The sequence below is a fragment of the Oenanthe melanoleuca genome, chromosome 3, assembly GCF_029582105.1.
Source record: "Oenanthe melanoleuca isolate GR-GAL-2019-014 chromosome 3, OMel1.0, whole genome shotgun sequence".
In the NCBI taxonomy this organism is placed as follows: domain Eukaryota; kingdom Metazoa; phylum Chordata; class Aves; order Passeriformes; family Muscicapidae; genus Oenanthe; species Oenanthe melanoleuca.
The window spans coordinates 5,625,039-5,640,809 of NC_079336.1; the positions used below are offsets into that span (position 1 = coordinate 5,625,039).

Sequence of the window (15,771 nt, forward strand, 5' to 3'; positions counted from 1 at the left end):
CTCTTCCTTGATTTATGTTTTTATTTCTGTTTTAGGGCTACCAGAGGGCCTTAGTTACCTCTAATAGGCAACTTTGGAGAGAGTCTGAGTAGCTGAAGGCATCATTTGTTTAAAATCAGAGAAGATGGGTATAATGTGGCCATGCTTGTTGGGAGACTTGGCTCTGCCTTGGCACTGGGATGTGGTTGGCAGAAGAGCTGGTTGTGTAAGGTTTGGACAGGTGGGGAATCCAGCTGTGCCAGCAGTGATTGAATGCCTGGTGCAGGCAGTGTTGCTGTCTTGGCTGACAGTGGGAGCTATTTTGTTAAAGAGGTGTTAGGTAGGACACTTTGTGCTGTGGGGAATAATGTAGTCTAGCTGCTGACTGGCTTTGATGTGTTTGGTCTCTTATCACAGAATCAGTCAGGTTGGAAGAGATCTCTGAGATAATCAAATCCAACCTATGACCAAACACCATCATGTCAAGCAGACCATGGCATTAAGTGCCACATCCAGTGCTCCCTTAAACACCTCCCTGGGCTGTCCATTCCAATATCTCATCACTCTTTTCACCCTTTAGAGAAGAATTTCTTCCTAATGTCCAACCTGATTTTTTTATTCTTGTTTTGTTAGTGAGGTTGTCATCTTACTAAAAAGCAGGAGCTGAGCAGACCCCCTCCCACAGAGCCATCTTCTTCCAAAGATGTCCAGTCAATTTTTTTTATAGCTCTATTGATTATAGTCAGTCAGTTGCCCCTGAAAATGGGTCAGAACATTCAAAAAACACCATCTGGAAGGTTTCCCGAGTGAGTTGGAAAGCTGTCATGGCTGGATGACAGAGTGTGTTTATATATGTTTAAGTGGCATTTGTTTGGTCTCATTTTGCCCCACTGCCTCTTGTGTTTTCATTGAGCACTGCTTGGTCTTTTCCACCCTGATTCATGAGATATCCCTGAGACCTTTCCCAGCTTTTTCAGCCTTTCCTTGTATGCAGATACTCTGAAAACTCAGGAGAAAGTTGTCTGCCCCTCTCAGGTGAACTTTGGTGTTTCTGGATGTGCTAGAAAAGCACAGTAACCTCACAGTGTTCCTGCCTAAGTCTAAGGCTATTTTTCATTTGAGACTTGATCAGTAGGGACTTTAAGCTACAGATAATTGATCTGAGAGGAGTTTGAAATGGAGAAAGCTGTGTAAAAAGCAGAGGGAGATAAGACAGGTGGGTTTGATAGCTTGTGTTGCTGAGGAGTTCTGCTGCACCTTCTACCAGTTGAGAATTTTTAAAAAAAGTTTTGACCAGCTTGTATTACTGGAGTCCACCTTACTGCTGACTGATTGCAGTGTATTTGTTCTTGAGTAAAGCTTTTATGTGAGAACCTGAAGCATTCAGAGCTAGTACAAGCATTAAGTATAATCATTAAACTAATGTAATTTCTAGTTAGTGTTATTATAAGGAGCTGTGATTCCTTAAAAACATTTTCTGTCATCTCTGGACTCTTGTTTTCACTTGGGTAAATATGATACCTTAGGATGTTTCAGGGATATATTTAATCTGGACTGTTTTGGCAGTACAGAGGTCTCTTGCCCATCACCTGGATGATTCAACTAGTGTTACTTGCTAATATTGAAATGCAAAACTTCTAAGTGTTCTTCTTGAGGACCACATAGTAGCAAGACATGGAATGTGTGGCTCCTCACTGTTCCTCTGCCATCATATGAAAAAAATCTATGGGATGAAGCTGTCTTAACATTCCTCATGATCCCTTCCCCTTTACAGATGAGGCAACAGAATTCACATCTGGTTTGTCTGTGTATCCGTGACAGCGAGGGTGTCTTTGGGTATCACTGATGAAACAAGGGGAAATTCAGCACCTCAATTTCAGGTGTAAGAAGCTGATATCTGTTTACTGCTATTTGGAACATAAAGACATGTGGATGATGACTGGGATGTTGTTCAGGTTCTCTATTTCTTGATGGCATGACTGAGTCGATGCTTTATTGTCTGGAAAGGTGACCAAATGAATGTGCTGTGTATTTCAAGCACAAATACAGAAATGTTCTCCCAAGGTAATAAATAAGTTTTCAATAGAATTGGTTCATGTTGACACAGTGTGGGTGTGATTATCTACTGCTGCTGTGGAAAAAGGACCAGGTGTTTGGCAATTCAAGTCACTGCTGTGAGCATTTGTCATGACTGACACTCTGTTGTGATCCATTTTCAATGTTTAGCTTTGTAAAACTGTCCTATAGTGTGTATATTGAAATATGCTACCTGATAATGCGCTTCAAAACAGTGTATCATGAGAGAAATATGTGACATGGATATTTCTTATATTTTTCTACATGTGTAGTTTTCTAGAATGGCTGGGTTGAGTTGGTTGGAAAGTGATGTTTTCATTTCCAGACTCTTAGGTGATGAATGGTTGTTGTCTTTATGATTTGTGACTGCCAGAATTTCCTGTATGTTTGGCAGTATTTTATGTCAGCCACTCAAGAGACAATGCCATGCAGAAGCAAGACAGAACTACTCTGCTTGCTGCAGGAAATAATGGGGGAATGATATGATGCTTTGAAACAAGCTTAGAGAGTACATTTGGCAGAAATAAATGTCTACAGTACAAAAAGCGTGTGCTAGAGGTTCCAAGTGCATATCACAGGCAGGTAACTCTGGTGATGACTTCTGTTCATAAGGAAGAAAATGTTGGTGTTTTTATTTTCTTTTTTTTTTCTTTTTTTAAAGGAAGAAAGTAAAATAAAGTCTTCACATTTATGTCTTCTGATTCCTTTGTTAATGAGTGCATTCAGAAAGTTTGCCAGACATATAATTCAAGCATCTCTTGCATTCATGGCACCATCAGGTAGTTCTGTTTTTTGCTAAGGGTTTTCTGGCTTCATCCATAGGCAGCAGAAGGATAAAAGCTTAATTGTAATAACTGCAGCTGCACTTGTGATTAAAACTGCTCACAGATCAGAATTACATTGGTTTAATGCAGCTGTGAGTTCAGTGACAAGGAAATAATGCTTCTTCCCTTTTGATTCCTTCATTTTTTAATTAATTGTTGGGTATTATTATGCACTGATAAAATAGATTAACCTGGGAAAAAAACTTCTACAACCATTAAGGATTTGTGTCTTTAACCTTATTGTGCTCTTGTGCATTGTGATCTGCAGAGGAGAGGGAGGTTTCAGTGAGGACAGTATTTTAATATTTGGCAGTGCCTGGATATTTGACTGAATTTGAGTGAGAGGGAAGATTATTTGATTGCTGCAGGTTTGTGGAAGTTTCAGGGATGAACAGAATTTCTTGGTGAACAAATGGGTCTTTATTGCCAAAGAAGCCTTAAGCTGTCAGTGAGCAACTTTGATGGATCTTGTGCAACAGATGGACAAGTATGTGTGCATGTTGCTGTGCTCCTCTGAGTAAACTTAATTGTATCAAAAGTAAAGCTCACTTGCATATTCTACTTCATACAAACCAAATGACTCTGAAGGAAGGTGCTTTTTACATATTTGCAATTGAAGCTGGATGATATTGTCAATCACACACCTCCTGGCTGTATTGCACTTCTTGGCTCAACCCTGCAGAAATTCTGTGTGTGCAGCAATTTGTTTTTTGCAAACATAGTAGCAGGCTCAAGTATGAGAATTAAGAAAGCATTGCAAGTATGTACCATACACACAGCCTCTGATTCTTGGCCCCATATGAGCACTGAGTAAGAAGTACTTACCCTATGGGCAGTGATTCATAATTGGTGAATCTTCAGCTGGAACTTGGTGGGAAAAAAAAACCACTTCCTTCCACCAGACATGAACAAAAACCTATCCACAACCACCAGAATATGACCTGGTGTCACATTCCTAAATTTACTTTATTCTAATAGGTGGCTGAACAATTGTTTCTCCCTCTCAGAAATACATGGCAGTGTCACATTTTACAAATGAGCATTGCTGTGAGGGAAATGTTTGTTGTTAGCAGTCATTGTTAGGTTTGCCTTTTGAATGTGCATGGTTTTCAAGTTGCATTTCCCAGTCTGAGTTGTATTCATTGTGCTTTTTTTTTTTTTTCATTTTTAGTGGACTATATTGTGGAATATGACTATGATGCAGTGCATGATGATGAGTTAACAATCCGAGTTGGGGAAGTCATCAGGAATGTGAAAAAACTAGAAGAAGAAGGATGGTTGGAAGGGGAGTTAAATGGCAGAAGGGGCATGTTCCCTGACAATTTTGTGAAGGTGAGTTTTTGCATTGACTTGATTTTACTGTCATGGTGTGGCTGGGTCATTGTTACTGAAGTGACTGCAATACACAACAGTTGTATTTCTAGCTGGATGATTTTTTTTTTTTTTTTTTTTAATGGGAAGACATTCAAGGTGCTGACATTTTTAAAATATGCTTTTGAAGATTTTTTTCATTTAAGTTCTGCTGTCTATTCTTATTTTAGCATTTCTTTTGATTTGTACTCTTGCATTATGTGTTCTGTGTCACTCTGACTTCTGCAGTGCACCAAGTTGTCTGTAGCCATGGTTACCTGCTTTAGTGGGATGAACTGATTAAAAAAAAAAGAATATAAAAAGTCTTCTAAATCTACCCCTACAGAACACCTCCAGTCATGAGAGAGTTGGGAAAGTGGGGTCACAGCTCAGTCAGCTCATCTGTAATGAAAAACTGCATCCTCAGGCTGTGCTGATGTGGGTTCTTCAGGGATCAAGCTGCTTTATTTGAAGGGGGAATTCTGCTTCACCCTGGACTCTGCTGCTGGCACTGCCTTCTTTGCAAACTCTGTGGTGTAACACTTCCATATAGTCCAAGTGAATGTAGATATTCCTGCCCCTTTTGAAAGTGAAATTAATTCTTTACAAACCAGAACTATCCAGTGTATCTTACTGTGATACTTTCATGTTGTAAAACCTAAGGGGATATTGATCCAGTGCTATTAAACACTTCTTTAGACTTACTCATTTTGAATTTGACGGTATTTCTGATAAATTGAAAGAGCAAAATTATTCTTTTCTACTCTTCTGTGAAGTGTTTTGAGATTTTCCTTTTAAAACTGATGGGAACAATGCAGTTGTTCTCAGAGAGGGTCTCTTACCAAGGGAAAGTTTGTACATGCACTTTTCACTTGTCTAACATTTTCAGGTTGTTGGTAGTTTAGTTCAAAGTAATTTTTGGGTTTTGAGTCCTGTATAAATAGTAGTTTGACCTCAAGTGGTGCTTTGATTATTGTGCTGATGTTCTTAATTAGCTCTCAAGTGTTGTGTAGGAAGAAAGCATCAGTCTCATCTCTTTGCTTGTTTGTGTGTCATCAGTTTGTCCTGCTGAAGAGCAAAGTCGGATGTGACATGTTTCTGTGTTAATTACCATACTTGTTGGCTGTTTTCTTGCCTTCTGCAGCTGTGGCTTTTAGAAACTTTTTTAAAAATGATTTCCATCCTGGCATCTCAGCTGCAGGTATTTTTAACTTTCCAGCTGTTCATATGTGGATGGCATGGTCGGATGGATGTCCTGAATTACGGGGTACAGTCAGTTTTCAAGGAGGTGTAGGGGTTTGGAGAAGTAGAAGGGAAGTTGTCTAGAAGAAAATTATCACTCTTGTTTCATGACAACAGGGGTAAATTGCCTTCCTGCTGCTGGAGCTGAGTGCAGTTATGGGGCTGATCTTGGGAATTTATCTTCAACATGATCATGGGAAAGCATTAATTGTTAGGGAGGTGAAAGTTGTGTGTTTTCTTCATGGTCAATTTGATTATAGTTTCTTTGTAAAAGTTAATTTACAGGTAGTGGTAGTTTGAGAGGCTATTTCTGGGAGAGCTGTTACAAAAAAGAATTTTAGTGGGTTTTTTTTTTTTTTTTTTCCTTTTTTTTTTTTCCTTTTTGGTGCCTCCTCCTAAACCATTCTCATTTGCTGCTGTATTAGATTGTTGGATCATGCTGCAGGATCTATGGGATGCTACTTTGACCAGACTGCTGCAAGTTCCAAGCCTCAGCAACTAAACTCAAATGCCCCTTCTTGGCCTGGTTACTGTTAATACCTGCAAGGTGTGGGTGACCTGTTGGAGGGAGGTGGAAATGAGCTCAAGCAGGGCTGGACTTTGGCCTTGTGAATGAGGAAAGTTCCTTGAGAAATGGATTTATTTGTTTGCTGCTGACAGCAACCACTACCACTGGGAGTGGTAACAGTGAGGATGCTGACAAGGGATGAGTATTGCTGACTTCTCATGACCCACATGAAAGGGATGGAGCACAAAAGTCTGAAAGAAGACAGAAATGTGATCAAAGAGCACAAATTCCTGTGGACAGTACTACCTGGTTGCACCAAATTTTACATACTTGGTTGCAAAATTCTGGGCTGTACTTAAATATTTATTACTTCCTGAAAGGATCATCTTACTCTCCTGTTATTAATATAATTTCATGCAATAAATGAGGATCTGACCTGAATGCATTATGTGGTTAAATTTGTGGTGGCTTTTTGGTGACATATGTATACACACTGGTTTGTTAAGAATTGAGCTGTGGCCAGGATATAGCCTCTCCATGCAGACTATGGATGGTAAATTATGATTTGTGCTGATCTGGAAATGATTAAAATTTGAAGCTGAAAGAGCATGTATTATCCACTGGATTTGCCTTCATGTGTGAAATAGAAAAATACAACAAATATGACAAATTAAACTGGGTGAAGATAAACATGTTTTCTTTTTGAAATGTTAGATGTTATTAGAGAAGATAAATTATTAAAAAAAAAAAAAAGAAATAAAAGCCTTTGATTTTCATCAGCTGGAAGAGAATTGGGAGGAAGGTTCTAATTCCAGCTCATTTGTTTTTGCTAATTTTGTTAGTTTGTCTCTTCTTCATCCTGAGTGAGGGATGAGGGCAGGAAAAGAGCTTGTTGCTCTGGTGCCAGCTGCAAACTGTCCTTGGCTGTTGGGCAGCACAAGGCTGCTTCTTGCCTGTTTGAAGGACAAGGAAAATGTGGACAGGATTATTTCTGCATGTGGCATGCCCCAGATTCAGACTGTACCCTCACTGCTAAAGCAGATCAGTCTCCTTCTGTTCCCTCCTTCTGGGCTCTGCCCATACAATGGATTTACTGACATTTTATGCCACTTCTCATGCTTTGACAAATGCATCTTTTCTGTTTGAAGTATGACCAAGTGCTGTCAGCTTCATTTTGGGCTGTTAAAGCATGAGATAGATTTTTAAATTTTTTTTATTATGTCTTTCTTTTATTTCTCAAGTCTTCTAAATATTGCAAAATAATTTTAAATTGTAGTAGTAGTAAGCTTGTTTCATGTAGTGGTAGCAGTTGTGTCTTTGCTGTCAGAAGTGCAGCAGAGGAAGCTGAGACTGTTTTTAATTGGGTTAATTTGTTGTACAGTGTGGGTGAGCTAAGCACTATGTGACTTTGAAACACTCCTATGGAGAAGGGAAGCTTCCTGTGGATACTGGTGCAATGCTGATGCTTGGTATATTGTAATATCATCTGGTAATTTTTTGATTGGGTTTTGTTGGCTTCTACCCAGGCCTTTTGAATATTGATGGGTAGATTCTGGAGAATGACCAGAGCTTGGTGATGTCTGGTTCCTGGTGGCAGCTGGGACCAGGATGTTTCCTGTGAGCCCATCACTTGGTGGGTTGGCTAGCAGTCTGAGATGGTCTGTCCCAAAAGGTGCAGTCCTTGGTGCTTTTACTTGCATCGTTCTGCTTTAAAAAAAAAGAGAATAGGTAGACTCAGCTGAAGGGAGCCCCATAAAGCCTCTGTAACATCCTCAGATGCTACTGTGCAGTGCCACTGTGTGGGGGGTGGGAGGTGTTGTAAAGGTTGGGTGTGTGGGATGTCCACAGGAGTCCTGAAACCAGAAGAAGGTGGTAAATGTACAGTTGAGTACGAGTAGTTTAAAAAAAACACTGCAAGCAATTACTGCCTACTTGTGAAACTCATTTCCTTGAATTCACTTTTCAGTGCTGCAGCTTCTTAAAGATGTTCTGCTTGTATTGAAAAGCTGGATTTTGAAATGCACACGTTTCCAGTGTTATTAACCAAACCTGTTGTGAAATTCCGGTTTGAATTGTGTGCATATCCTCTTTGAGTGGGGTTGAATTAGAGTTCTTGTTTCTGACATTGTTATTGCCATTTTTCTGCTTCTTCCTGTATGGGCAATTTAAAATAAACAGTTTCATAAATTCCTGAAAGGAATTAGCAATGGAACCTAGCAGACTTTTATTGTTTTCTTTGAGAGCAGCTTTTCCTGTCTAAAATTCATCACAGTGAAAAATGTGCACACATTTGGTTTTTTTTCAGTGCGATTTAGAGAAGTGTAGTAATGCTGTTAAATGGAATGTGTGAGGTTTGTTGAGATATTAAGATGTGTGGAATGTGGAACACTTTTTGGTTTTGGGTTGGGTTTTATTTCTGTTTGCTTCTAGACTTTATATAATATACATGAACAGTTCTCTGAAAGTAAAGATTAAGAGTCCAGGCCTCCCCTCCTTCAGGAAATCTCCTAGATCTCCCTCTTTGGCCCAATGAATCCTAACTCCTTTTTTTGAATTTACTTTGACAAAATGGACTAAGATTAATTTTTGTTGATTTATTTGTTCTGAGTAGTTCTATTCACTCTCCAGACACCTGTTGTGTTGATAACTGGTAGTGATGATTTGGTTTTCATCCTTCTGCTTATTTTCTTAAGGTTTTTGTCCCTGCATAGCTGAGAAGTTTTTTTTAAGAGCCGAAGTTCCTTGTTTTATTTAATTTATTGCTATCTTAGTTTTTTAAATAGCTGTATTGTGAGTAATAGGCTTTTCATGGTAGTAAAACCAGTTTGATCATAAGCTCAAGGCAGTAACTCGGATGAGGGAGGAGCAGTGGATAGATTAATCAGTAGCTTTCATCAGTTAAGGCAGAGAAGTTTGCCAGCAGGCTCTGGGGACATTCTGGTGAGTGAGCTGGACACTTCTCTGAGCAGTTTGGGACATGCAGCCCCTCAGCCTTGGAGCTGGTGCAGGAGCAGCTTCCTGCCTGCGCAGGTGTGAGCAGCTGCTGCCGCTCTAGCGCCGAGCCTGGATCCTCTCCAGGTTAGCACGTGAACTTTGCTCACTGTGACATTTTTTCTTCCTCCCCCAAATAAAAAAAAAACCCTGCAACACTGGGCGTGTTCGAGCAAATATGTCCTTGGAAGTGGTAAGCTTGTTTTATTTTCCATATGTTCTTAACATTTAATGTTGCAAACAGACTTTGTGTTTCGGGGTAGTGGATGGAAACAGCATAAGTTTAAAAGTTGTGCTTGCAATATAATTTTGAGAGTTTATTTGGTGTGTGGTGTAAATTCTTGGTCTTAGAATTGTTTGCATAAAAAAATTACTTGGGGCTGGTTTACCTCATGTCCCCTTCTGTACTGTAGGGAGATGCTTAGAGATTGCAGACAGTGCTTGCAGAAAGAGTTCATTTTTAAAAGGGTGATTTGTTTTTAGGTGATTATTTCTGTTCAGCTTCCTGGTCTGTGTGTTTGTGGAAACAAAACACAGCCCAGGCCTCTTTTCTTCCCTTTTCATCACCCCTAGACAAGCACTTTTTAGAGTATTAGCACATCTGACCTACCTTCTTAAGTCTGTCTTTACTGCCTGTCTAGTGTTTTCACTGGAGGGATGTTGTTAAACACAAGTGTGCTGTGAGCCAGTGAGAGAAGTTTTGGCTGAGAGCTCCTTCAAGCGTAACATCTTCCTTAATTCCTTCTCAAAAACAGTAAATTGACCTCACCCAGAACTTAAAACAGGAATCATGGAGTTGGGAGAGATCACAGACAAGACAGTCTCTTCTAGATTAATTCTAACCTGAGCACAATTAAAAAAATGTAGTAACATTAGTTAAAAAGCAGATTAATAAATAAAATTGTAAGCAATGTCTATAGGTTACATCCTATGTATTTAGTTTGAAGTAAGTAGGATGTATCTAAGGAATAGAATACAATACCTATTTCCAAAATGTTGATGTCTGCTCCTTTTAAGTGTTCTGTCCAAAATCTTTGCATCCAGGTAAGACTTGGAAAAAACAAGATGCACAGCAATTTATCAGTCCTGTTGGTCAAATTGCACTTCAGTTTATACAGCCTTTTCCTTTGCTTTATTACTGTTTTGAGGGAGCTGTCACCACTAGCAGGGAGATGACACTGAGTGCTCAGAGCAGCACTGCTTCCCAGGCAGAGTAGGCAGCCCTGCTGGTAAGGTGGTGATGTTTGCTTCAAAGCTGGCAGTTCTTGTTTCTCAGAAACAAAGATTACATGCAAGATTGAAAACCATATTAAGTAATTTCAGTTTCAGTGCTGAGTGTGTGAGAGAAGCGCTGGGTTATTTGTCTCCAGGCAAGAAGTGAAGCTGAGCATTCAGGCTGGTGCTTTAACACCTGTTGCCAATACTATGATCCTATCCATTGTTCCTGCTGTTTTTTCTTCAGGCTTTTGGGGGAAATAGGACCACTGGAATAGAGTGTTATTTCAGGGGATACCTCGTGGGTTTGCCTGAGCTGCACCTGCTAATCCCATCCATTGATATATGTCTGAGATTTGTGAGAATGGGATAATGATTCCTGTGCTTGGGGGGTGAGAGACAAGTCTCTGCTATCCAGCTGTTTTGGCCTGAATGAACAAGGAAACAGTTTTTTTTTCCAACTGGAATGTTGCTTATTGGCTTGGGTGAGCCTTGCTTATGATGAGGAAACTATTGTTTCTAAAAACAATAGTAAAGAAAATAAATCAACTGAAGACATTGACAGATATAACTAACGGCACTGGAATGTAAGCATTTTCACTTTCAGAGCTCACCATGATTTATTCTTATTCCTGTGACTTTTCCAGTTGAATCACTGGATTTTCTGCTTTAGTTCAGACCAGTTGGGTCGTGACCCTGTGAAGTCCCTCTGTGATGTGACTGTACCTGGCATGAAGAGGGGAACTCTGGAGGTGTATTTGGTTTAGCACTGCAGAGATGCTGTTGCTGACACAGCTGTGCCCACACAGCCATTTGTGGGCACCTGTGTGTCAGGTTGTCTTTTCAGCTGTCACCACCTCCACACAGGAATTTCCTTTGTCAGTGTTGGTTGGGGATGTGTGAATTATTTCATATTCTGAGGCAGTATAGGTGCCTTGTTTGGAAAGAGCATGCAAGTGAGTTGACTATTTGAAATATTTATCTTGATGGACTGTTAGATCTGAAATGTCACAGATGCTTTCCTCAAAAGTGAACTATTTAACTGCAGGAAATTTGTTGAAATGATGTGGCCCTTTCCCTGTTTAAGGTGAGCACCTGTGCTTTAAGATGTCGAAAACATCACCTGAGAAGATTTCACTTTGCATTCACAAACTATTATTTCACTGTAAGAGTAAAAATCTGTGGCAGTGTGAAATCTTCAGTGGCTGGATGTGAACACGGAATGGGGAAAGTGCTGGTGGTTCTTGTAATACTTAGTATCTTTTCAAAGATGGAAAATTTGAAACATAACAAATTATGTATCAAATATGTTGATACTGTGTTGTCAAGAGCATTGAAGAAATGGAAATAACTTCTGAGTTTTGACTCAGTGGCAGCACTCGTATAGAACTTTACTTTAGGTGCTGTTCAGGAGGACAGCAGGATAAAGCATGATTAATGATCTGTTTGAATACTGCTTAGTATGCTAATTATTCCCTCTGATTTGAGTTATCCAAGTTTGTTGATTGTACCTGTGCCACTTGCTTTTCTAAATGCTTTATCAGCTTGCTCTGTGGTAACTGCACATTCCTGGATTCTCCCAGAGCTGCTCTGATTGAGTGTAATGGTCTGTGTGGAAGAAGCAGCAGGTCTATACATGTCCTTATTCCTGTAATCACATGAAGCAGTTTGCTCCTTTGTCTGTCCTTATTTAGTTGTTACACTTGATTTGTGTGTAATTTTATAGCTTTCTCTCCACGCACAGGAGCAAGGCAATCATTCCCTGCCTGGAGGCTTCAAACAGGGTGTGCTCCATCAGAAGGTGTTTGCAGCCATCACTGAGTAAACTGCTCAAAGCATTGCTGGCATCTCAGGCAGCAGGGACTGGGTGGGCTTGTGCAGGGACCTGACTTTTTAAGTGTAGACCTTCCCTATGTGCAGAAGTCTAAGATATGGCTATAAATATGCACTCTGGAATTAGCATATGTAGTAGGACCAAAGAGGTCAGTTAGCCAGGTGCTGTTTGCAGTAATGTTTGTTACATCCCAGGAGGCTCTAGCTGCACATTCCAGCCATGTAATTGTAGTCTTTTGCCATATGTCTCATAAATCAATGTGTGTGTACACCCAACAGAGTTAATATTAAATCTGTTCTTTTGCTTTTTTATCAGGTGGAATGATCTAAATGTGAACTTGAAGCTTAAACCTGCACAAGGGTAGCTCATCTCCATCCTGTCATCTCTTAACATTTGCACCAATTGTGAATTTTTTGTTTGGTGGCTCATCATTTTGGAGGGGCAAGTTAGTTTATATCAACTGGAGGACTTTCAGTATTAAGTTGACTTTCAAATGTATGTGTTCCTTGAGCACTGGCTTTATTCAATATTATAAGCTGATCTAAAAGTTTAGTGTGGTAAATATTTTGTAGGTTTAACAAGCTTTTTTGATGCTCTTCACTTTGAAAATATATTTTGGGGTATGTATGGAGTTCATTAGCTTTGGACTTGGTGTAATAAGCTTTTGAATTCTTGGAAACTAATGGTGATAAGCATGTTATATAGATGCATTCAAAACAGGAGCAGAAAGCAAGATGCATTTTCAGTTAAAAGTGTTATTTATTGTATGAATCTCTGGCAACGCTTAATCTTTAAACATTTTCTAATCTCCACTGAGACTCCAGATTTATATTTTTAGTCTTTATTTGACAAACTCTTAAGCATTTAATTTTGTGTCCTGGGCAAGACTTGTGAAGTGATGTGGATGTGTCAGTGTTTTATCTTGTGGCCACTAGTGATATGCTGAAGGTTTTACAGGAAATGCAAAGAGATGGTACCTTGGAAAAAGGATGCAGGGAAGAAGAAAACTGAGTGCCACAGCGTTGATGCAGAAAGACAGGATGATGGTGGAAAGGAGCAAGGCATGTTCTGAGTTAAACATCAAAGTGACCCTATAGTGTTACTGGATCCCACATTTCTCTGGACCAGCAGTAGAGGCAATTAAGAGAGAAGGGAGGAAGGAAAGAAATGTCTTCCTGCCTTCCCAGGTGGGGGAAGCTGATAAAACACATGTGCTGTGGGAGCTGGAGCTCTGTCTTGCCCTCTGCCACATGTGATTCCTGCTTTCATTGGTCTGAAGCACTGTTTTGTGGCTGGAGGTTGACAGGACATTAACTGTTATTCTATAAAACAATTACAAGAAATATAATTAAATTTTCATATGTATGTATTAGCAAATACAATAGAGAAGAAATGCAATCAGCATTTTAAAATGGTTTTATCTGGCTATGAACATGGCAACACCATAAAATATTCTTAAGGTACTACTTTCAGAAGTATTTTAAAATGAACTTTTTTTTTAATTAAATGGTTGGGGAACATTAATGTAAAGATCTGTGCTTCCTCTAGTTACTCCTGTTAATTTAGGATTCCTTGCTGTGCTGTTGGTAGACCTGTGAGCTGACTGCTGAGCTTTCCTGTGTCTGGGCTTTCATGTTTTGGTTTGAGGTCTCTTATATTTTGCCAATATTAACAAGACTTCGTGTCAGATTCTGTTTTGACACTTGCTTGACACAAAGTTTATATATATCCAATTCTTCATGACAAAATTGAATTCTTTGTATACATAAAAACTATATGCATGTATTTTTATAATCTGTATTAAAATCTGAAACTTCAAGCCTGCTTCTGCATTACCTCTATAGAGTATTCCTTATATAGGGAAGTTTTACTCTTTGTCTATTCTTGACCATTAAGTATCACAATTATTCAGTGGCTCAGGCTTTAGTCTGTAAATCTGCAGCAATTCAGTGAATTTTTTATGCTTCCTGGAGAACCCAATTATTCCACGTGTTGCCTATTGTGGGAAAGAAGTGATATCTTCCCTGATGGATGATTGTCTTCCTCCCACACAAGGAGACAGTATGATTAAAAGATCTATATTTAGTATAGATTATAGCACATGTAAAAATGTTGGTAACTTGTTAAACCATGTTATGTGATGTGGGTGTGGTTTAATAGAAAGCAACAAGTCAGACTGAAGAGGTGAAGACAGGGAGTGATGCTGCCTGATCTTGGGTCAGCACTTAAACCCAGTGATTCACTGTTAAACATTCCTACTTCAACCATAAATTAAGCCCCTGAAAAATCAACCCATGACATGTGTTAGACTCTCCAGGAGGTGGCTTGCAAAACAAAGTTATCTATCTTGTCTATTCTTCAGATGGGAGCTGCTTTCATCTTTAGGTGATTTGTTTCTGTTTTCAAGAATACTGTTTAATCTTCTGGAGAGTCATGGGCAACCTCTGACCTCTCCCAGCCAAGCTCTTCTCTTGGGAGGTGGAAGCTGCTCTGGTCTCCTGAATGCTCCAGAGAAGGAGCTCAGCAGCTTCTCAGCTGTTCTGGTCCATGGATTTTCTTGATGATTCTCTTTAGCCTATGTAAAGTAATGAGACAGATATGAGCAGCTGCACATTACTAATCTTTCTTTCATTGCCTTTATTAAATATTTTGCCTCTGGGCACCTACATTGTGGATGAGAAGTCATGTTTTCTACTCAAGGAAGAGACACAGGCAAAATGAAAGGATATGGGATATCTAAGATTTAAGTGACTGGAGCTGTTAAAGCTGCCATGTGCCTGCCTCTCTGTTGCTGTTACTAGAACTGGGAATATGGTGCCTGGATAATTAGTTATGTGAAGATTTGTGTGCTTCAGGAGCTGAAGGTTTCATTGCTCTTGAACAGGATATGGATGACAATCTCTCCTCTGTAGGTAGCTGTACAGATTTTTCATAGATTTATATACAGTCACATTTCTATGTGTTTTTTTTTTAGGAATGGGATTTTACAGGCTGTGACCTTGTATTAACAGAACTATTGCCTGTTTCCAATTCCTCCCTCTCCCCTAAAATGACAGGTTCAATTCTGAGTTACTTATTTTCCACTCAGTGAAATGAGAGTCCTGGACTCTCCAGTCCACAAGTTCTTTATTAGTGTCCTGATGGGGAAGAAAAGAGATAAGATAATTGTATGAGTAGGCTCAGGCATTTATCTTTATGCATTCTTTATCTCAGCCTCTTTAGAGATCGAGACCATTATCTGCTGCTGGAGATCTTGCTTTAAAATGTACTCAGCCACTAAGGGTAATGCACATCATTTTTGTACAAACTGATGTTACAGTGGAATTAATATAAAAGTCTGAAGATGATTGTTCTTTGTATAATGGCATACATAGGAGGAGATGGCAGTTGAAGCCTTAATATTTATGCTTGAAGAATCTAGCTAAGGATTTAGATTTGCTGGGTAATGAACTTCTCTGTGCTCTATAATTCAGGAATAGACTTGGTATTTTTAACTCCTGGCCTTTCAGATGCTCTGACCTGCTTTCTGCCTCTGCACTGCCTGGCTGATTGGAGTGCTCATGGCTGCTGGCAAGGGAAATGGGGAGGATCCAGCTGTCCCCTCTGGAGCCATGGGTGGGCAAGTGGCTGAAGGAGGGGAGGCTGCTCCTGCTTGCCTCAGAAGTAGGTCAGGAGCAGCAGCTTATTTTAACAGCATCATGAGGCTGTGCATGCATTTACATGTGTTATCTTTTTGTCTGCGTATAAAGAAT

At 39.6% G+C, this 15,771-nt stretch overlaps 1 protein-coding gene across 1 annotated transcript in view; it reads left to right on the top strand.

Annotated features, from left to right (window-relative positions):
- CD2AP (CD2 associated protein) overlaps positions 1–15,771 on the top strand; it is a 76,839-nt gene that overhangs the window by 17,879 nt on the left and 43,189 nt on the right. The window contains exon 2 of the mRNA XM_056487248.1: positions 4,051–4,211. Coding sequence (XP_056343223.1) covers positions 4,051–4,211 — 161 coding nt within the window. The remainder of the gene's footprint in view (positions 1–4,050; positions 4,212–15,771) is intronic.